The following is a 24,217-nucleotide window of genomic DNA, read 5'->3' on the forward strand; positions in this document are numbered from 1 at the left end:
CGGCTAGGGTTCCGGCTCCTCGGGGAGCCGGGCAATAGGAGATAATATTCTTCTTATTGCTTGCCTTCAAAAAAAGTCTTACAACCTATATTTATATCCTAGATAACTTGTAGAAGAATCAACCTAAGATAACTTGCCTAAGATAACTTGCCTAATCTGAAAATAAAAACTAAGATAACTTGCGGGCCTAAGCCGGCCGGCCATAACACTTTTTATTTAGTTTTTTTTAAGTTTATACACAGAGAAATTCCTCTTACTGCATGTATACAGTTTTATCTAATTGGATCCACTGTGTTCTTGTTCTGTATAATCGATTGATGCAACTGCCAAAGATGCTGCTGGGACGGTGCAGATCGATGGGATGAAGTACAAGCTCAAGAATATCCATTGGCACTCTCCTTCAGAGCACTCATAGTACAGTGTTTTGTCAGTTGATTTGATCATAGGTATATAAGTTTATGCAGCTTACTAACTCGTTTTTCTGTCCTGTCTTATCTGCTGCCATAATTCTCAAAATCTCATACTTTTTTTATGATATACTCCATGATGCAGCAAGTCTATTTTATTTGTGCACAACTGGTCATGTATAAATGCTAGATGGATTGAATTGACAGGAGTCCATCGATCAATGCGTGTGCTTCCTCGAGCGGACGCAGGTCTTGTTCAGTTTGATGTTCAACCCCCGCACAGGCGCCAAGCACAAAGCCGTCGGACCAGATCAGCCACCTGCCTACATCCTACCTCAATATGATGTGAAGTCATCTTGATTTTGTAATTTCTCACTTAGTGGTAAATACTTCTCCCATCTCCTCCCCTCCTCATCCGGTCACCCCTAAATCTATCTCAATTCTATTCTTGTGGGTCTTGTGAGAAGTAGAGAATTCAGTTCATCAGTATGTTTGTTTTTTCTCTTTGCTAAATGCCAAGCTGATGTTAATCTTGTTAAGGTTTTAATTTGGATGAATCACCAACAATCATTCAATCTATCATGTGTGTTATTTATCTAGGCTCAGTTTGCAGTTAGTGAATTTTGCCGCATTGAACTTATTATACAATATTCAGTGAAAAATAGACACAGATGAAAAGATGACTTTACCTAAGTACAGTCAATATCGAGAGCACCAGAACTTGCTTTTTACTCTTTTTACTTGATAATTTGAACCAAAAAAACTATTTCGTAAGTTACCAAAGACTTTCATATCAGACTTCCAAGAGTTGCAGAACAGGTTGCTAGTTAGTAGTACCTTTTTTATTGGATATTTTTGTGTGCATCTTACAGATGTGCATAGGGCTTATTTTTCTCCTGCTCTGCCCCTGATCCCATACAAGTCTTAATGTTCTCAGAGTAAGTAGATCGAGCTCCAGTCGAAGTATCTTTGTCGCCTATCGTCATGCCCCAACTGAACAGGCAAGAAATTTGAACTTAGATGCTCTATTCTCCAACTCTCCAGTTCAGATAGATACCCATCAAATTGCCTTGGCCCTAATGTCGGATCCAGAAACTATCAGATTTGGATGTGTCTATGTATCAACACTATAATTGACTCCATTATGTAATAGGAGGCTTCTCAGTTGTGGCTCCATGTCTCAGCAAACGATTTAGAAGTTGTACTATACTACAATACATAGATTGAACGCAAGCAGATTTTACAAAAACTATAATGTGAGCAAATGCTGTTAAAACACTTAGTACCCATGTAACTAAAGTTTTACTCCAAAATAATAGTACAAAGCTACGAAAAGAAAACTCAATTGTAAAACTCAGTAGTAGCATAGAGCTCCAAAATAGGAACACAGGGCCATGCTCAGTAACTTCACACTCGAGGTAATCTTTAGTAGGTCATTGAAGAAAACTGTGCAAAGATAGTGGGAAAAAAGTATCTCTTAAGAGCATAACCTAACCATAGCCTAAAGCAAATTTCAATTTACTGAATCAATATCTCATTAGATATTTCTGTCTACTAACTATGTAGCACAAGAACATCATAAATAAATTTTCACTTGCTAAGCCAACAAACATTTGTGTCTGCTAAACCATTGGCCTGAGTGGTGGTGCTCCCATGCATGGGCCAACCTAGTGAACATAGTTTGCTACTGGTAAGTGGAATTATTCTGGCTAATCATGGTTAGATCTGCTGCTATTCCACGGAACCCGACTGGAAGTTATGTGTATTCAGTTTTAGTTCAAATGGAGTTAGTTGATTTCTGTTATAAGATTTTTAGTTCAATTTCTCTATCGTTTATCGCATTTCGCATGTGCTTACTGACACGATACACCCAACCATGAAATTAGATGCTTCCTTATTATAAATAAGGGATGGACACTGAATCTGGTGACAAAAGAGGCAGAGATAGACAGTGACCATCAATTCATCTTCAGAAAAGTCCGCGGACTTGTAGAGATTTTGACTCCCTTTGGCCTAGCTAGTAGGTACATCTATCAGCAGTTCAGAGTGAAGCTTATATTGCGTTGCTATGATCACCACTATTTTATTTTCGAGTCAACGATAAATTTAGATTGCTAATGTAACTACTCATGTACTTAAATTAGAAATGTTCTCATCTATCATAACTGATTAGCACTATTCGTTAGGAAATAGTATGCAACCTTTCTTTCAATAACTTCTCTTGCACAAGGTGGATTATAAGTACTGACCATCTAAAATTGTAGCTCAAGCAAATAATTATTTATGTATACAAAAGGAAAAGAAATAAACCACAACATACCCTGAAAGAAGTGGTACATGACATGAACCAGTGATTCTGGATAAATGAATCGATGACTTCTCTGCTAGAAATGTTAGCATACACAATACATGTATAATTGCTAGTTAGAGCGTAGTGAACACAGTAACTTCTCATAGGCAATAGCGATAAAAATCATCCAATCTAGTCACCTGCCGATTAATTGCTTGCACACCTCATTGCCGCACACAATGGTCAGTAGCAACATGCAAACAATCTTTTGTTCAAGATCTTGCGAGTCATGCACTGGCTGCCCAGTAATGAAATTCAAAAATAGCAAATGCAAAACCTTATGTGCAGAGGAATCAACAGCGGCTCACCTTGGCTCCTGTTGAGTGTCGAGGAGGAGAGGTGCCCACAATCAAGGGAAATCTGAAATTGATAAGAGAATATCAAATATGTAGTTATGTATAAAACCGAAAAGGTGCCTTCTGAGATGTCAACTGAAAGTAACCCACTGATGTTGGGAAGGATTTATAATTTAGAGTTTGATCTTCACCCAAAAAAAAGGGAAAGCTATTGATCTGCGTTCAGTTTACTCTGAATTTTACCAATTCAATATATGCTCTCGTGTTTCAGCTTTGGTATGTGATGCTGCACTTCTTCGATATATATTCAGTTGACTTTCGGGATTACTTATACCAGTTTAAAAACAAACATGTACATTGCATCTGATAATCACTGAAAGACTACAGTGCACCTTCTGTGAGTGCATGCTGTGCTGATCTTTCTTTAGGTTGATCAGTTCACCACAAGAATGATATAAATTTGTTCGTTGTTCTAACTATTGCAAAATTGAGCTGCTTGGATAGGTGAAAAATTTATGACAAAAAAAAGGCATACTCAGATCCCACATCAAGCAACAAGCAAGAAATCAAGAGCTGCTCAAGCTGAGCTCCAAATCGGCAACTTCCGTGCAGTATTCTTCGACCAGAAGTTCAACCATAAATAAACAGAGTGAAGCTTGATAAAACCTCATGAATGGATGGAACCCTGGCCATACCTCTTCTTCTCCAGGAAACAGCCGCACAAATTTTCCATTGCCGCTCCTCTAAGTCTTCTGACGGGGTTTTGGATAACTAACTCCCTGCTGCTCTGCGGGAGCTTACATTTGACCGTTACCTCTCTTTGCAAAATGTTGAACGAATTGTTTCGCAGGACAAGATGATGGCTATCAGAAAAAATTAATTGCTCCTGAGCAAGGGTACTGTCGACTAATAGAGTCTGGTCTCCGTTTATTTAGAGGGCCAGCTGAAGCTTCTGTAGATGGTGCAAGATAATATGTGATTGCTAGCTGTGTGTGTTGATTGTTGTGTGACGTGGAGAAGTACATTTGTACTTGCATATGTTGTGTGATGAACTTGAAAGTTGAAACATGTCATGTTAGATGCATGTTGGAAACAATCACATGATGTGTTTTGAATGTGAATTACATTATGTGCTATGTTTGCTTGTAATTTTGTTGTAATAATTCTAGTAATATAGCACTAATTTTAGGCTTGGTTAAACATGTTTAGATCCCCAATCACACACGGTTCTGGAAGTGTGTGCGATGGCATCCCCAATCGCCAACCTATCCGAGCACACAATTTTCAATTCTAATTGTGTGTGACGGACCCTACTTGTTGACATAGTTTTCTGTGTTCTAACTGTGTGTGCGATTGCCCCCTCTATCGATCACACACAGATTTTGGAAGTGTGTGTGATGGCATCCCAATCCCCAATCGCCAACCTATCCTTTGGTTGCATTTCTTTGTTGCAGTTGTTATTTGTGCCAAGGGCACAACAGGTCGTCAGTTGTAGTAATAAAGACCGGATCTGTGTTGTTATACTTATGATATGTGAATATCTTGGTATAATGTGCGTGCTAGCAATTGATCCAGAGACTTAGCACAGAAATCACATTGATTCAAATCATTCCTTATATTACTATATGGATCATTATAGTAGATGGTGGTGAGCTCACTATGGTCTCTTACTCCAAACTGGGACCCGACGACCTATGGTGTAAAAACAAGACGACTGGGATGTGTTCCAGTGGAAGTTGAGGAGGAGCTCGTGATTTCGAGGCCTGGCCTGCGCGACTAGCTCGTCACCACACTCAAACTCAAGTAGTGCAGAATCATGGGCGGGCGATGCGCCAGTGTGTCCTTGGGGCAAAAAGCCCACCTTGCTCGACCAGCAAGCACTTGTCACCGGCGCACGAAAATGACTTGATTATTGGGTAGATAAATTATGAATAAATGATAAAAAAATGCAGATATCCAAAAAATGGTGACAATTGAACTCGGTTTGTTAGGTAAAAAAAAGCAAGATTTTCCAGTTTTTTTAAAAAAAAAGAGTGTGACAATTGAGTTCTGTTGGGCTGCAAGAATGACGACACTTTGGACCGATTCTGAAGGCCCGTGTTTCCTTCATTGTCTCCTTTATTATAAAGGGCGATGCTAGGCGCCGGTGCGCCGGCCGAACGTTTCGGCCGGTCGCACCCTAGCCATCAGATCAGCTCGTCCCGAGCCGTTGGATCCTTATCCAACCAGGTCATCGTCTTCCTCTCGCGAGCGCGTAATGAGCGTCGTCTTCCTCTCGTGAACCCCGTCTCGCCGGCCGCACGCGTCCCCCCTCGTTGCTGCCCCTCCCTCGCCTGCCCTCCTCGTCCCTGGTCGCCGGCCGTCTTTCCCGGCCGCCTTGGTCGCCGGTCCCAGTCCTTGGTGGCCATCCTCGTCACCGGCTTTGCCCCATGCAACAGCCTGCCCCTGCGGTTGTAGCTTCCATGGCCACCGTTGCAGCTCCGGTGGCAACGACCGGAGCTCACCGGCATGCTCACCGGTGTGCTTGCCGCGCGCTCATATCCCAGTTGCAACAAAAAATTCGAGCGCCAGGGGAGATGCCCAGTGCTGCAACCGACGATGGAAAAAGCTACAATCGCTGACGAAAAAAGTTTCAACCAGCTATGTAAAAAGTTTCAACTTGTACGACGGAAAACTATGAACGACCAAAGAAAAGCTACAACCAGCGATGAAAAAAGCTTCAACCGGCTATGAAAAAAGTTTCAACTCGTACGACGGAAAACTATGAACAACCAAAGAAAAGCTACAACCGGCGACGAAAAAAGCTTCATCCGACGACGAAAAAAGCTTCAAACCGTGGAGCCGTAAGCTATGGACGACAAACGAAAAGCTACAACCGGCGGTTACAAAAGCTACAACCGGCATTGAAAAAAGCTTCAAACTAATTGTCTTAGCTGTGAATCCCGCGATGGTGATGATGTCGTTTTGCTGCAACCATAGTTGGTTTTGCTACAAACGGCGTTGGAATTTGCTACAACCATTTTCGCAGCTACTTGCTGCTGTTCCGCCGAGCTCCCACGCCTGCCCATGGCCATCGTCGCTGCGGTGCTGTTCCGGGAGGAAAAAGGTTCAACGGTTGTAGCTCCGCGCGTGGTGGGTTGCAACTCAGATGTGGTCGGGTCCGACGAGGGCAGGCAGAGCTCCGGTTGCGCGGATCCGAGCAGATCTGGCCGAGGGCAGCCGGATCGGCTGATTCCCATGGCGGTGGCGCCTTGGGAGGTCTCCGGCCGGCGAAGCTTGGCCATGGCAGCGGGGAGAGAGAGCGACGAGCGACGGGAAGAAGAGAAACATGAGGGAGAAGACGCACGTGGGCGCCCCCCCCCCATCCTACGTGTCGCTAGGTGAGTCGCTCGGTATGTTCGCGCGTGGACGCGACCGGCCGAAGCTTCGGCCGGTGCCCCGTCGTGAAACGTTTCCCTATTATAAAACAAGGTCACTCGTGTAACCCTAACTAAGGCCGCTGGCGACGATATTTTTGCCTCCCCCAGTCAGTATCAAGCAGTTGCTCTTCCCCCCTTGTCTGTGCCCTTGGAAGCGAGGAGCCAACCAGATCTCCCTGAGTCGGCGGCGTCTTTGTGTACTCGGTACGTGGCTTCCCTTGTTAGATGATCCGTTTTATGCTCGAATTGGTTTCTGCGTCGGATCGATGCGCCCGATCCAAATCCTAAGCGGGGCAGCTTTGGATCTGTCGATCCAGAATCGACCCGGACGCGCTCTTCTGCCGATTCCGGCGGGGGGTCGAGTCGGATCGTGCAGCACACGTATACTATCTGAGGGGTCCGGCAAGGACTCTGCTCGCGCGTGCATATAAAGATGCGTCGAGGGTCGCCTGATTTTCATCAGATCCAAAGTAATAACCGAGATAGCGATCCGCCCGTGCAGGTCCCAATGGCGAGCTCGAGTTCCTCCGAGGGCAAGGCGGAGCTGGTTGATCCCAAGGTTGAGGAAGACGCACCCGGCGAGTCGGCCGAAAACCCTGCAGGGTCGACGACGGAGGCGCTCACCAACAAGAAGAAGAAGCAGAAGAAGAAGGTGTTGATTCAGGTGCCAGATAGCGATGTGAAACGTGTGCTCTCGTACAAGGAAAAACCCATCGATACGGAGGTGGACGACCTCTGGGTCAGGAGAGACCCAGAACTGGCTGCCAACTGGGGCATCATGCTGGCCAACTTGGCCATGTTCAAGGAGCTCACCAAGGAGCGGATGCTTGAAGAGCAGAGAGACTATAGGGAGCAGTTAAAAACCAAGGGCAGAGTCACCTACGAGCTTGAGGTTGACCAAGACGATCCCAGATTTAAACATGTTGAACCCACCACCTCTGCTGGAGCTGGAGCAGGACGGAGGAGGTACCGCCCGGGCGTCATGAAAAAGCAAGATGGGCAGAACAGGAAGCTAAATTAATATAGATTATGATTTTGTACTCTTTGCGTTGCTACGGGCAACTCCTTATCTCCTTGGATCCAGGGGGGACGACCAGGGGCCAGCACAACCATGCCTCTAGCGAAAACAAAACCGCGACTCTCGCGAAAGGGGAAAAAAAGAGAAGAAAACACGTTTTTTCGCGGAATTTTTTTTTTATTTTTTTTTTCGGAAAGCTAAGGAAGACCGGTGAAAAACCAAGACGTAGCAAATTTCAATTTACTGAATCAATATCTCATTAGATATTTCTGTCTACTAACTATGTAGCACAAGAACATCATAAATAATTTTTCACTTGCTAAGCCAACAAACATTTTTGTCTGCTAAACCATTGGCCTGAGTCGTGGTGCTCCCATGCATGGGCCAACCTAGTGAACATAGTGTGCTACTGGTAAGTGGAACTATTCTGGCTAATCATGGTTAGATCTGCTGCTATTCCACGGAAGCCGACTGGAACTTGTGTGTATTCAGTTTTAGTTCAAATGGAGTTAATTGATTTCTGTTATAAGATTTTTTCAGTTCAATTTCTCTATCGTTTTTCGCATTTCGCATGTGCTTACTGACACGATACACCCAACCATGAAATTAGATGCTTCCTTATTATAAATAAGGGATGAACACTGAATCTGGTGACAAAAGAGGCAGAGATAGACAGTGACCATCAATTCATCTTCAGAAAAGTCCGCGGACTTGTAGAGATTTTGACTCCATTTGGCCTAGCTAGTAGGTACATCTATCAGCAGTTCAGAGTGAAGCTTATATTGCGTTGCTATGATCACCACTATTTTATTTTCGAGTCAACGATAAATTTAGATTGCTAATGTAACTACTCATGTACTTAAATTAGAAATGTGTCTCATCTATCATAACTGATTATCACTATTCGTTAGGAAATAGTATGCTACCTTTCTTTCAATAACTTTTCTTGCACAAGGTGGATTATAAGTACTGACCATCTAAAATTGTAGCTCAAGCAAATAATTATTTATGTATACAAAAGGAAAAGAAATAAACCACAACATACCCTGAAAGAAGTGGTACATGACATGAACCAGTGATTCTGGATAAATGAATCGATGACTTCTCTGCTAGAAATGTTAGCATACACAATACATGTATAATTGCTAGTTAGAGCGTAGTGAACACAGTAACTTCTCATAGGCAATAGCGATAAAAATCATCCAATCTAGTCACCTGCCGATTAATTGCTTGCACACCTCATTGCCGCACACAATGGTCAGTAGCAACATGCAAACAATCTTTTGTTCAAGATCTTGCGAGTCATGCACTGGCTGCCCAGTAATGAAATTCAAAAATAGCAAATGCAAAACCTTGTGTGCAGAGGAATCAACAGCGGCTCACCTTGGCCCCTGTTGAGTGTCGAGGAGGAGAGGTGCTCACAATGCAACAGTAATAATCATAGTTGTTCATATCAGTAGATAAATACCATGATTTTCATCATTTCCCAGACATGTACGTCATTTCCTCATCCCGTCTTGAAACTGTCATATATCCATATCGGTCTTGCAAGAAGTTACTTATTTTTAGACAAATTAACTCCACTACCAAATTAGGAGATACATGGCCATCTTCCTCAAAAATATGAATAGAACTAAATTAGGGTTCAAACGTCTACTTCTCAGATAATCAATATCAGTTATTTAGCATTAATTAAGGATTCGAATGGTAAAGCAGTAAGAGGATAGGTAATATTGAGGAGGTTGATTCAACACTTCATCAGCCATAAATTTCAATGATGCTTAATTGGGCTGGCCTCACTGGGAAGAAAGGACAGCTAGCCAACCAGGGGTTTAGCAGGCGTGTTGAGGCTGCGACCCTGTTTGGCTTTGCGGCAGCCTAGGCATCACAGAATCGCCTTCCTTGTGTGCGGGGGCGAGCTATAAATTGATAAGTTAACCAACTGTGTCTATCCTCCCATTAATATAGCTTGATTTTAAAATCTACTTCATCAATGACACAATGGTATGGAAGATGATTTCTACATGTTTTTCTGTGTACTGATTATGAACAGAAAAGATATATCCATCCTCTAATTATGTACATGCCATGCCAGACATGAAATTTAAACTAAGATGGGGCTGTTAATCATTTTAGATGATGAGATACAAGGATAAGATTAAAAAACAAATGTACATAAGCTAAAGAAAGCATTGAGTGTGTGGCTCATGGGAAGTGTGCAACGTGTGAATGGGAAACTGCTACAAAATCGAACTGTTGACAATTTTTTTTCACAAGGCATCTCTCTAAGCACACAGTACTCACCTTATATTGTAGTTGGAACGGGGAATAGGACGCAACTAGAAATTCAGCAACGCAGAAGCGGCCACCAATCATGGGAAATCTGAAATTGATAAGAGAATATCAAATATGTAGTTATGTATAAAACCGAAAAGGTGCCTTCTGAGATGTCAACTGAAAGTAACCCACTGATGTTGGGAAGGATTTATAATTTAGAGTTTGATCTTCACCCAAAAAAAGGGAAAGCTATTGATCTGCGTTCAGTTTACTCTGAATTTTACCAATTCAATATATGCTCTCGCGTTTCAGCTTTGGTATGTGATGCTGCACTTCTTGGATATATATTCAGTTGACTTTCGGAATTACTTATACCAGTTTAAAAACAAACATGTACGTTGCATCTGATAATCACTGAAAGACTACAGTGCACCGTCTGTGAGTGCATGCTGTGCTGATCTTTCTTTAGGTTGATCAGTTCACCACAAGAATGATATAAATTTGTTCGTTGTTCTAACTATTGCAAAATTGAGCTGCTTGGATAGGTGAAAAATTTATGACAAAAAAAGGCATACTCAGATCCCGCATCAAGCAACAAGCAAGAAATCAAGAGCTGCTCAAGCTGAGCTCCAAATCGGCAACTTCCGTGCAGTATTCTTCGACCAGAAGTTCAACCATAAATAAACAGAGGGAAGCTTGATAAAACCTCATGAATGGATGGAACCCTGGCCATACCTCTTCTCCAGGAAACAACCGCACAAATTTTCCATTGCCGCTCCTCTAAGTTTTCTGACGCGGTTTTTGATAACAAACTACTGCAACTCCCTGCTGCTCTGCGGGAGCTTCCATTTGACCGCTACCTCTCTTGCAAAACGTTGAACGAATTGTTTCACAAGATGATGACTATCAGAAAAATTTAATTGCTCCTGAGCAAGGGTACCGTCGACTATAGAGTCTGGTCTCCGTTTATTTAGAGGGCCAGCTGAAGCTTCTGTAGATGCTGTAAGATTATATGTGATTGCTAGCTGTGTGTGTTGATTGTTGTGTGACGTGGAGAAGTACATTCGTACTTGCATATGTTCTGTGATGAACTTGAAACATGTCATGTTAGATGCATGTTGGAAACAATCACATTATGTGTTTTGAATGTGAATTACTTTATGTGCTATGTTTGCTTGTAATTTTGTTCTAATAATTCTAGTAATATAGCACTAATTTTACCCTTGGTTAAACATGTTTAGATCCCCAATCACACACGAGTGTGTGCGATGGCATCCCCAATCGCCAACCTATCCAAGCACACAATTTTCAATTCTAATTGTGTGTGATGGACCCTACTTGTTGACATCGGGTCCAATGAAAATCTTTTATACCAACACTGGAGCAATTGCCTTGGTGAAGGAATTCAGGTTTCACAAGAAAACCAAACACATCAAGAGACGCTTCAACTCCATTCATGAAAAGGTAAGGATGGATACATAGAAGTCTGCAAAATACATGCGGATCTGAATGTAGCAGAGCCGTTGACTAAGCCTCTTCCGCGAGCAAAAGATCAGCACCAAGACTCTATGGGTGTTAGATTTATTACAATGTAATCTAGATTATTGACTCTAGTGCAAGTGGGAGACTGAAGGAAATATGCTCTAGAGGCAATAATAAAGTTGTTATTTTATATTTCCTTATTCATGATAAAGGTTTATTATTCATGCTAGAATTGTATTGACCGGAAACTTAAATACATGTGCGAATACATAAACAAATACCGTGTCCCTAGTGAGCCTCTACTAAACTAGCTCGTTGATTAAAGATGGTTAAGGTTTTCTAACCATAGACATGCGTTGTCATTTGATAACGGGATCACATCATTAGGAGAATGATGTGATGGACAAGACCCATCTGTTAGCTTTGCATACTGATTGTTCAGTTTATTGCTATTGCTTTCTTCATGTCAAATATATACTCCTCCAACTATGAGATTATGCAACTCCCGGATACCGAAAGAATACCTTGTGTGCTACCAAACATCACAACATAACTGGGTGATGATAAATATGCTCTACAGGTATCTCCGAAGGTGTTTGTTAAGTTTGCATAGATCGAGATTAGGATTTGTCACTCCGAGTATCGAAGAGGTATCTCTGGACCCTCTCGGTAATACACATCACAAGCTTGCAAGCAAATGACTAAGGAGTTAGTTACGAGATGGTGTATTATGGAACAAGTAAAGAGACATGCCAGTAATGAGATTGAATTAGGAATGAAGATACCGACGATCGAATCTCAGGCAAGTAATATGCCGATGGACAAAAGGAATTACGTATGTTGTCATAACGGTTTGACCGATAAAGATCTTCGTAGAATATGTAGGAGCCAATATGGCCATCCAGGTTCCGCTATTGGTTATTGACTGAAGAGGTGTCTCGGTCATGTCTACATAGTTCTCGAACCTGTAGGGTCCGCACGCTTAACGTTCGTTGATGATATAGTGTTATATGAGTTATATGATGGTGACCGAATGTTGTTTGGAGTACCGGATGAGATCATGGACATGACGAGGAGTCTCGAAATGGTTGAGAGGTAAAGATTGATATATAAGATGATGGTATTCGAACACCAAAAGGGGTTCCGAGAGGCCCGGGCAAGGAGAGGTACACTCCAGCCCACAGAGGGGCTGGCGCGCCCTCTCCCTGGCCACCGGCCCTAAAAGAAGGAAAGGGGGCGCCACCTCATCCTGCCATTCCCCCCTTGTGGGAGAAAGGAAAGGGGGGCGCCACCTCCCTCTTCCTTCCCCTTGGCGCCAAAAGAAGTAAAGGGGGGCTAGCCTAGGGCAAGCCCAAGTAGGATTCAGACCTACTTGGGGCGCCCCTTGGCCTTTCCCCTCTCCCTCCCACCTATATATATGAGGGAAGGGGGCGCCTAGCACAACACAACATTGTCTTAGCCGTGTGCGGCGCCCCCCTTCACCGTTTACACCCTTGATCATATTTTTGTAGTGCTTAGGCGAAGCCCTGCGGAGATAGCTTCACCATCACCGTCACAACACCGTCGTGCTGCCGGAACTCATCTATTACCTCGCCGTCTTGCTGGATCAAGAAGGCGGAGGACGTCACCGAGCTGAACGTGTGCAGAACCCGGAGGTGTCGTACGTTCAGTACTTGATCGGTTGGAGCGCGAAGAAGTTCGACTACATCAACCACGTTATTAAACGCTTCCGCTTACGGTCTACGAGGGTACATAGACACACTCTCCCCTCGCGTTGTTCCATGGATAGATCTTGCATGTGCGTAGATTTTTTTTTCTTTCCATGAAACGTTACCAACATGAACACCACCAAAGAAGAGCACAAAACGCCGTCGACCCCAAGCTGGTCACACCCCCACCACCATCAGCCACACACACCACCGCCAATCACATGAGCCGTCGGTTATCACCCGCACAGTCAATGTCTCCAAGACAACACCTCCATGGAGGTAGGGACGTCCACGACGTTGTTGTTGTCCGATATAGCAAAACCAAATCATAGGCTTTCGCCTGGAGACACCGGACTCGAGGGATTTAGGTGAATGGACTCCTCAGCAACGCGCACGCAGGAGAGAACGACGCCAAAAGGCATCACGCTCACCGGCATCAATCGAAGTCTTTGCAAGGATTTCACCCGGAGCCAAACACGAAAATCTCACCTCAAAATCCAAGACCGGGTCACCTCCGGCCGCCGCAGCAGGCCCGGGGAGGGAAGAGGATCACCCCCACTGCACCACGAGAAGAGGGCCACAAGAGCCATCATCGTGGAGCCTGGGACCCCCTCCACCCTCCACATACGCTGGACCGGCCCGGAGCCAGCAGCAGGCATCATCGCCGCATAGGGGCGGGATGACAGGAGGGAGGCCGCAGGAGGCGGTGCCTGCCCAGATCTAGAGCCACCCGATGGCGGCAACACCAGCCCAGATCTCGGGTGCACGCACCCGCAGCAGCACAGGCCGAGCCCGGCTCCACCGCAGCACCACACAGCAACCAGCCCCGGCGCCCCCGAGCCGCCGCAGCTTGAGAGCACACCGATCCGGGCAGCCGCCACGCACCATCGCAAGAACCACGCACAGCAGGGGGCTCCCGCACAGAGAAGAGCAGGTCCCGCCGCCGCCAGCTGCCAGCGGGCTTCGCCCAGCGACGTGTGTCGGCGACAGCGAGGGACGAGGAGGAGGGGTGGGCTTCGGCGGCGGGGGTCGGAGGGTCCGCCCGAGTCGCCTCCTGAGGAGACGGCGCGGGGCAGCCTGAATGGTCTACTATCTAAGCATCGTCCTTCGGATATTTAAATGCAACGTTCTTGGAGGCTCCAACTTCAGTGGGCATACCCAAATATTTTGCATTCAATGCTTCATTAGGAACTTGTAGTAAATTTTTTATCTCCATCCTCACTGTATCAGGACAAACTTTACTGAAGAAAACTGATGATTTATCATTATTTATCCATTGTCCAGATGCTTGGCAATAGGTGTTCAACAACTGGTTTACCTCTTTTGCCCCGTCATTATTTGCCTTGAAGCCCAGTCGTTTAAGTGGAGACGTCCTTCCATGAAAACCATCTCCGCACGATGAAGGATGAAGGCGTACCCCCCTAAGGCCTTCTACAATGGGAGGTGCTTAGAGAGATGCTTAGAAAAATAAACCGGGTTTTTCTGAAACACCGGTGCCTATTTCTACAGGAGAGATGCTTAGTTAAGCGTCTATCCTGTACAAATAAGCACCGGTGCTTAAGAAAAATCTGGTTTATTTCTCTAAGCACCTTCCATTGTACAAGGCTTAAAAACGCCTACAGCCCGCCCGGCAGTTTTCAGCATTGTGCGGCCCACTGCCGAGAGAAACGCTCCCCTGCGGCCCAGTGCAATAGTACGGCTTGTTCTTTTCGGCCAGATTCTGTCCAAGGACCTGGATGTAAATTAAATAATTACCGAAAAGGTCCCTGGGGAGAAAGTGTTGCAACTTTTCAAATTCCAACGCCCACGTTCTCCTTTCGTCAACCTTGTAACGATGGTTCCATTTCCATAATGTTTTCACATGTTGAAAATGCCACCTTTGCCATTCTCCGTTCGTCAATCCCGTTCCGATGGTTCCACTTCCGTATTGTTTTCACATGTTGATAATTCTACCTTTGGCATTCTCCTATTATAGGCCTTTCCCGAAGTGACCACTTCCGACATATCACATCCAGATGCCCATTGCACTTGCACTCTTTGCATTCAAAGGCAAGCCATTTCGACAGAGATAAAAAAAACAATTTTCACAATCTTTACCGGCATGCATGTCAATCTAAGAGAAGACTCTAACAGCGTGTTTGGTAATGACAGGGAGAGGGCATGGGAGTTTAGCGATGGGAATTTGCCAAGGGATTATACATGGGAAGTTGATTTGAAGTCCCATTCCTCTATTTGGCATGTGGAGGCAATTGAAGGTGGGAATTTAAGAGATAATTAACTGCCCCTATTTAGTTGGTGGGATTAGGCAGAGAAATAACCAACTTTCAACATGAAATGCCATCCCTCACCACGTCCCAACTAACAAAACGTTTTTTTTCTCTGTCAATTCCCAATCCTCGGTTAAATTACCAAGGCCCCCCTAGGGAAGAGATATGAAGGAGTTGGGCCTCTTAATTCCCCTTTCCCCTTCCCTTCTTAATTCCCATGTCCCTGAGTCAATCAAAGGATTTAAAGTGCCACTTACCTTAAACTTCCATTCCCTGTCTTCAACTCCCCCCAACCAAACACGTTGTAAATGGCACCTCACTAGGATTACTACTTGTGATCGTAAACATCCTCCACTTATTTATTGTCACGTTGAGCTGAAATGTTGCAACTTCGATGGTAACTGCTAGTCAGAGACTCAATTGCCATTGCGAATGAAAAGTTGCAACTTTCTCCCCTAGTGCTTCGATGGGCAAAAACATAATAACGCAAGCCAATTGAAAAAGGCACTAGCGCTTTATTAAGTAAAGCGCCACCAGGCATAATGGAATGATGCCAACCTTCGCGATATGCCAACTACTGATCACCAATTAACATTCCAGGTTATGCACCCACATAAGTCACCATAGCATGTACTGCATATTAACCACTGACGACCAACATAATATCCTCTGATGACAACTAAACAAGACTGACAACAGGCATAGCTAACTTGAGAGTTCCTGCCGATGCTGCTTTATCTTAGGGTCTAGCACTTACTCCCTGTCCCAAACAAGGGGCTCATTCACCGGTCTCCCACCCTCAACATCTACAATGTACTTTCTGCAACGGTGACCCAGTCCACGCAGCCTCTGGATGATCTTGTTGGCATGGCGGGAGGACTCTTGGAGGTCAGTGAGGACTTCTCCGAATGTGCCTTCCATGTCGGCGTCCAGGGTGGCCTTGTGAGCCTTTAGATCAGCGACACTGTTGTATAGGTCCACCGAGTACTCGCAAAGGGCGGCAACCATTCGTGTGGACGGGTATGCCTCCAGCGGGACAACAAACAGGCCCCCATGACGTGCCTAAAAGAATATATCATACAACTAGCATGAGAAGTGATTCAAAAAATACAAACAATTGAATAAGTTAATCACATCAGAACATGCATGGACACTAGCAGGCATGAGAATTGACTAACTGAATCACAAAAACACTTCAAATTCCTAAAAACCAAATGGGAGGCCTAATTTAATTAAGAACAGGGATGTACAGAACACAAAACATTGTTGAGTCATGATATTAATATTAACGTCAAAATGTGATTTACTCCAGATCCAAATTGAAGCCACAGCCATGCCAGGACCAAAAGAACTAACCCGTTACATAGCAAACAGATGATCAAAGATATTAGCATTTGATGGTAAGATTAACATCCAAATGTGATTCACAGCAAATCCAAATTCAAGCCACAACCATATCAGGACCAAAAGAACTAACCCATTACACAGCAAATAGATGATCAAAGAAATAATCATTTGATGGTAAGATTGCCTGGCCTAGGGACAGTGACACTTGGGGGGTAAGATGCATTTGACGACAACGAAGAATACTAGTATTAAAATGCAGGGAATCGAATAACTAGCATAATGTTGCTGAAAGGACATGCTGTGCCCCCATGTGTGGTTTTGGTAATTGATGACATTCTCTATGGACTAATGGTTGCATTGAGTTATATTTGAAGGATTCGTCCATATGCATTTCTTGAAGTCCATGTGTTGGTTTCAAGGAGTTTATGAGTTGACCAAGGTGCTATTAAGGAATTATCCAAAGATTGGTCATGTGAGTATTGAGCTTATTCCAAGCATGTCTTGAAGAAGAAGATTGTGTGATCATTCATGTTTACCTTCAAGACATCATCCAAATGAAGAGAGTTGGAAAGAGTCAAGGTTGATCAAGACTAAGTACAGAGAGTGATTCAAGCTGATCATCACACAAAGCGTAAAAGATACACCGAGTGGGATCAAGTGATCTCACGGTTTGGTAAGCATTGTCCATTGCGCTTTGTGTACTAACCCATGGTCTATGTGAGAGTTCTATGTGGGGTTAGGTACGTGTTCATGGGCTTGCGTCAAGAGGAAGATATCACTCAACCCATGGAGAGGATGACATCAAGTGGTGATCGTCATCAAGATTGTCGTGTGCAAGTTCAAGTGGAGCATCATGAAGATATCAAGTGCTTGAAGCTTGCCATCCATTGTGGTGTCAATGGACTTGTGAAGGTGTGCCGAAGAGTGGCTCACCCATAGTGGAGTATGAGCGAGCAATCATCTAGTCTTCATCGAGCCAATGCAATCAAGAAAGGTGGTCCAACAGGGAGTCAAGATTGTCATCATCTAGATCAAGTGGACCATGTGCAAGGCAAAGGTTTGCCCTTGATAGGTTTTCTATTATACCGGTCTCATGGTGGTAGTTGGGAGACATGGCTATAGGACCGATTGTCGTACTATCAAGGGGGGCTCTCGATGAATAGCTTGATCGTATTATTCGTAGAGAGCTCAAACCATTGCATCCTTGCATCATCTTTCTTGGTTCTTTTTTGGTTCCCTTTGCAAGTCTTAGAGCTTACGGTCATCTTGATGACAAGCTTGAGTTCATCGAAAACGGAGTTCACATGCTTCTTCTATGGCGTTTTCGGTGTTGGAGGTTTTACCAGTCTTATTCGAGGAAGGGTTCTCACCTTTTTCTTGTGGGCCTTTTCTAATTTGCTTCTTATTGTTATTTCTATCAAGGTTGTGTTAGCCCTTGTCGCTAACTTTCCAACAAACTTGATTTCATTGAATTGGGAGCTCGTATGCGAAAGTTGTGGCTATTTTGATCCTACCTGTTTTACATAGAGAGGTTGTACCACCCCTTAGAGCGGTTGTACCGGTTGACCGGTACAACCGGTGTTTGGAGCGGTTGTACCGCTCCAGAATTGGTCCGAAGGTTGTACCGGCCATGTACCGCTCTACCACCGGACTAGTTTCTATTTTGGAGCGGTTCTTGGGTGGTTTTTGACCGATTGTACCGGTTAGTTCGGTTTAACCGGTACTACCAGTTCCCCGGGCTGTTCTACCGCTTAGGCCTTTCTTTCCTACATGTTGGTTTTTCCTCTGCTTTGACCGGTTGTACCGGTTCGAGCACCGGTTGTACCGGTCCTACAGTTTTGTGCACATAACGGGCAGATTCGTGGGGACCTATAAAAGGGGGTCTTCTTCCCCATTGAACCTTATCCTTTGAGCTCGTGTTCTTCCCCCATTGTTGACCTTCTTCGAGCTTGCTAACTCTCAATCCCTCCATGGTTTCTTACTAGTTTTTGAGGGAAAAGAGAGAGGAGATTTAGATCCACATTTCCACTAATCTCTTTCTCCTCTATGTGAGGGGAACCCATTGGATCTAGATCTTGGAGTTCTTGGTGTTCTCCTTCTTGTTCTTCCTCTCATCTTCCTCCCTAGCATTAGTTGCTTCGGTGGGATTTGAGAGAGAAGGACTTGGGCACTCCGTGTGCCCTTGCCATTGCATTTGGTGCATCAGTTTGAGTTCTCCACGTGATACGTGGAAGTTACAAGGTGAGAAGCTTATTACTCTTGGGTGCTTGGTACCCTTGAGCTTATTACTCTTGGGTGTTTGGACACCCTAGAACTTGTTCCTCTTGGGTGCCTTGGCGCCCTAGACGGTTGGTGTTGTTCGGAGCTCAATCATTGTGGTGTAAAGCTTTGGGCAAGCGTCGGGGTCTCCAATTAGGTTGTGGAGATCGTCCCGAGAAATTTGACGGGTACCGATGACCGCCCCCAAGGGTTGCCAAAGTGTACGGGTTCGGTGACCGCCCCCAAGGGTTGCCATTCGTACGGGTTTGGTGACCGCCCTCAAGGGTCCCTTAGTGGAATCACGGCTTCTTGCATTGTGCGAGGGTGTGAGGAGATTACGGTAGCCCTAGTGGCTTCTTGGGGAGCATTGTGCCTCCACACCGCTCCAAACGGAGATTAGCATCCACAAGGGTGTGAACTTCGGGATACATAGTCGTCTCCGCGTGCCTCGGTTATCTCTTACCCGAGCCCTTTACTTATGCACTTTACTTTGTGATAGCCATATTGTTTCTTGTCATATATCTTGCTATCACTTTGTTGTTTATCTTGCTTAGCATAAGTTGTTGGTGCACATAGGTGAGCCTAGTTGTTGTAGGTTTTGTGCTTGACAAATTAACCGCTAGGTTTATTCCGCATTTGTTCAACCCTAAACCGTAATTATTTTAAAGCGCCTATTCACCACCACTCCCTCTAGGCGACATCCACGATCTTTCAGTTGCCATAGGTAGTTTTTCCCTAAATACCATAACAAGCACACAAAACAGCAAACTAAACAACAGACCTACACAAATTACATGTATGACCAAAATGCATGAATTAACACCAGATTAGGTAGTTCCTAACATATTCATTGAAGGAAAGCATAAATCCTAGAATTAAACATGCAAAGAATTCCAACAAACCAAGACGGGAGGTGTACAGGTCAAAACAGATGGGAAACACAAAACACTGTCAGAGTCATGGTTGTCATTTATAGCAGATCGGGTTATGTGTTAAAATGATCATCAAAAAGAAGAATAAAACATCATTAGAAAGAATACTTTCAATCACTAATTATGTAGTCAAAGCATTAAAACAACAAAGATGACCCAACATGAGTTTCCTAAATACCAGGACCTAAAGAAGTAATAACCCATCATTACACAAATGGATCAGAGCAAAAGGAAATATGTCTGTAAATACGGTGCATGGCATACGGATTCTAACATTCCAAGGAAGTTCAGAGGGAGCTGCAGATCCCTGATATTTCTTGACCATCCACGCATGAACAATGGTACAAACACATGATGTCTACAGTAATTCGATACAGTGATCGTCTACAGTGTTGATTGGATGGAGATGCATTTGATGGCAATATGAAATGGCCCACTTAGGGGTAGTCACACTTGACAGTAAGATACATTTGACGGGAACGTAAAACCAACCAATTCAAGAGAGTAATCGCTCTTATCAGGTTGATGGGTACATGAGGCAATCCCTAAATATATGTTATCCTAAATGTGGGAGCCAGCAGATTAGGTACTTTCTATCGGAATCATGCATTCAGATTATATTGCACAGGCCTATTTACTTCCTAATGGACCAGGAAAAAAAATGCATGCACGCTGCAAACAGACGAGGCACCCAATTTTGCCGAGACAAAAAAGTAAAGGATTGGAACAACAAGAGGTCCACGATCCTAACAGATATAGGAACCCATTTTACAAGAGACAAGCATATGGACGGACCTATTTACCAGAGATACACTTGTGCCTAAAAGAATATATCATACAACTAGCATGAGAAGTGATTCAAAAAATGCAAACAATTGAATAAGTTAATCACATCAGAACATGCATGGACACCAGCAGGCATGAGAATTGACTAACTGAATCACAAAAACACTTCAAATTCCTAAAAACCAAATGGAAGGCCTAATTTAATTAAGAACAGGGATGTACATAACACAAAACAGTGTTGAGTCATGATATTAATATTAACGTCCAAATGTGATTTACTCCAGATCCAAACTGAAGCCACAGCCATGCCAGGACCAAAAGAACTAACCTGGTACGCAGCAAATAGATGATCAAAGATATTAGCATTTAATGGTAAGATTAACGTCCAAATGTGATTCACAGCAGATCCAAATTCAAGCCACAACCATATCAGGACCAAAAGAACTAACCCATTACACATCAAACAGATGATCAAAGAAATAATCATTTGATGGTAAGATTGCCTGGCCTAGGGGCAGTCACACTTGGGGGTAAGATGCGAGATCAAATAGCCTAGCAACATAAAACCAAACAATTTCCCTGAATACAGGTTATACTAAATCTTGGAACCAGCAGACTATGTACTTTCTAACATGATCCTGCATTGACCAAAAGGAAGAATACTAGTATTAAAAATGCAGGGAATCGAATAACTGCCCTGAACTACAGCGGATCCAAAATCAATCCGACCTATGTGTTTGACAGACTGAATAGGTATACCAGAACCAAAAGAACTAGTTACCCATTACACAGCAACCAGATCATCAAAAATTTAATAGTATCAGGATCTGAAGTAGTCCCGCATTACACAGTTGGAACAGAATTGAAAGAAATAAGTCACAAATGTGGCAACCAGATTCTAGCGCGGATGCAAGTTTGCTTCCTAATTCACCGGGAAACACAGGTAAGGACGAACCAAACTGGTGGGCAGATCTAGTGACCTAATTATTTATATACCATATGGACAGATGTACGCATCAGATTCGCCAGAAAATCAGAGATCATTGACGAAACAAACGATCGGTCCCTATCGGTACGGGGGAGCGGGAGAGAAAGGGGAGTATACCACATCCACGCCGATCTCGCGCATCCTCTCAGTGGGCGGCGGCGGACCTTCCGACGAGGCTTGCGGTGGGGCTCGACGAGGTACGCCTTCCCCTTAGACTCCATCAACTTCCTGGGGCGATCCAAAGCAGGGGCGGCCCATAAGCCGGGCAAAAGGGGCGACTGTCCCGGGCCCCAATAAGGGAGGGCCCCAACTAAAACTTATACTAGTAAGCACTATACGCAAAAACGTAAGCATAGGCAGACCAATTCGATTGGTGGAGTTGAGTTCAAATACACTAGTTTCTCTTTATGATGGATGTCTTAATATCATAATGAAAATTATGATAACTAGATTTCAATGTTTAAACCAATGCACAATTTTTAATTCGATAAATGTGTAGGACATCTCATTTGCATCTAATCAAACCATGTGAGTCTGGACGAACATGTTAGTTAATCGAGTCATATGTAGAATTATAATTAACAATATTTTTAGTTCTTCGATGATTCTATTATCAAACCCAACTTGCAAGTCACGATTCCAGAGCCGGTTCAAACTATTTTTGGGCCTGGGGCGATGTAAAATAATTGTTTTTTATACTAAACTTTTATACTTATTTTAAATTATGTGTACCGCATTATAGTTGTAATTATTTTTTTCTATTATTTAGCCACATAAGAATGTTTTCAAATAATAGTTATATTATTCATTGGTATTCAGTTGTAATGTATTATACATTTAAAATTTTAATTCTACAAAATGAAAATTTTATCATGTACCAAAAGTTTTCTTTATTGTTAAAATAATTTTCTGATTTATTTTTCTAATATTGCATAAACAATGTAGTGTATACATATTTGCATATCTATGCATGTGTTCATATATATTTTAATATTATTGAATATTATGGTAGAGATTTCTAAATCATATACACGCTAACAAATATTTTAATAGCGGTTTCTAGTGTATATTAGGCAGTCATATTCCTGGAAATTTCTAGGGCATAGGAATTGTGACTTGCAAGTTGGGTTCGATAATAGAGGACAATGATCAGTTTAAGTGGAATAAAACCAAGGGTCTGAAATTCCCATCTTTGGGACATTAGTAAATGAAGGAAATATGCCCTAGAGGCAATAATAAAGTTATTATTTATTTCCTTATAATCATGATAAATGTTTATTATTCATGCTAGAATTGTATTAACCGGAAACATAATACATGTGTGAATACATAGACAAACAAAGTGTCACTAGTATGCCTCTACTTGACTAGCTCGTTAATCAAAGATGGTTATGTTTCCTGACCATGAACAATGAGTTGTTATTTGAGTAACGAGATCACATCATTAGTTGAATGATCTGATTGACATGACCCATTCCATTAGCTTAGCACCTGATCGTTTAGTATGTTGCTATTGCTTTCTTCATGACTTATACATGTTCCTATGACTATGAGATTATGCAACTCCCGTTTGCCAGAGGAACACTTTGGGTGCTACCAAACGTCACAACGTAACTGGGTGATTATAAAGGAGCATTACAGGTGTCTCCAAAAGTAGATGTTGGGTTGGCGTATTTCGAGATTAGGATTTGTCACTTCGATTGTCGGAGAGGTATCTCTGGGCCCTCTCGGTAATGCACATCACATAAGCCTTGCAAGCACTGCAACTAATATGTTAGTTGTGAGATGATGTATTACGGAACGAGTAAAGAGACTTGCCAGTAACGAGATTGAACTAGGTATTGGATACCGACGATCGAATCTCGGGCAAGTAACATACCGATGACAAAGGGAACAGCGTATTATGTTATGCGGTCTGACCGATAAAGATCTTCGTAGAATATGTAGGAGCCAATATGGGCATCCAGGTCCCGCTATTGGTTATTGACCGGAGACGTGTCTCGGTCATGTCTACATTGTTCTCGAACCCGTAGGGTCCGCACGCTTAAGGTTACGATGACAGTTATATTATGAGTTTACATGTTTTGATGAACCGAAGGAGTTCGGAGTCCCGGATGAGATCGGGGACATGACGAGGAGTCTCGAAATGGTCGAGACGTAAAGATTCATATATTGGATGATATGGTTAGGCCAAGGGGTCAAGCCCATGAGGCTTTAGATCGGTGCAAAAAGGAGTTTTGCGGAGGCCAGGGGGGCAAACGCCGGAGACCCTGGCGTCTGGCCCTGGGCCAGACGCCGAGGCCCATGGCGTCTGGACCAGACGCCAAGGATTGTGGCGTTTGGTCCTGGAGTCCGAGTGGGACTCTTGCCTTTCGGGCAAAACCGACTTTGAGGAGGCTTTTGCTCCAAGTTTCGACCCCGGGGCTCAACATATAAATAGAGGGGCAGGGCTAGCACCAAAGACACAACAAGTTGATCCACGTGATCTATTCCTTAGCCGTGTGCGGTGCCCCCTGCCACCATATACCTCGATAATACTGTAGCGGAGTTTAGGCGAAGCTCTGCTGTTGTAGTTCATCAAGATCGTCACCACGCCGTCGTGCTGACGGAACTCTTCCCCGACACTTTGCTGGATCGGAGTCTGGGGATCGTCATCGAGCTGAACGTGTGCTCGAACTCG

General features: G+C 43.7%; 1 protein-coding gene and 1 long non-coding RNA gene across 2 annotated transcripts; both read left to right on the forward strand.

Annotated features, from left to right (window-relative positions):
* The first annotated feature begins 201 nt into the window (after positions 1-201).
* Positions 202-4,286, forward strand: LOC123085591 (uncharacterized). Its single transcript, XR_006439834.1, has 3 exons — positions 202-446; positions 615-789; positions 1,345-4,286. It is a non-coding gene; the product is annotated as an uncharacterized lncRNA (long non-coding RNA).
* A 2,148-nt stretch (positions 4,287-6,434) lies between these two features.
* On the forward strand, positions 6,435-7,509 carry LOC123105234 (uncharacterized). The gene is made up of 2 exons (XM_044527263.1): positions 6,435-6,676; positions 6,975-7,509. The coding sequence occupies exon 2, from the start codon at positions 6,981-6,983 to the stop codon at positions 7,491-7,493; it is 513 nt and encodes a 170-aa protein (XP_044383198.1). The 5' UTR covers positions 6,435-6,676; positions 6,975-6,980; the 3' UTR covers positions 7,494-7,509.
* The last annotated feature ends 16,708 nt before the right edge of the window (positions 7,510-24,217 follow it).

Source organism: Triticum aestivum, chromosome 1B (genome assembly GCF_018294505.1).
Source record: "Triticum aestivum cultivar Chinese Spring chromosome 1B, IWGSC CS RefSeq v2.1, whole genome shotgun sequence".
Lineage (NCBI taxonomy): Eukaryota > Viridiplantae > Streptophyta > Magnoliopsida > Poales > Poaceae > Triticum > Triticum aestivum.

Coding starts and splice junctions, on each gene's coding strand:
- LOC123105234 (XM_044527263.1), top strand. CDS start 6,981: ATGGCGAGCTCGAGTTCCTCCGAGGGCAAGGCGGAGCTGGTTGATCCC.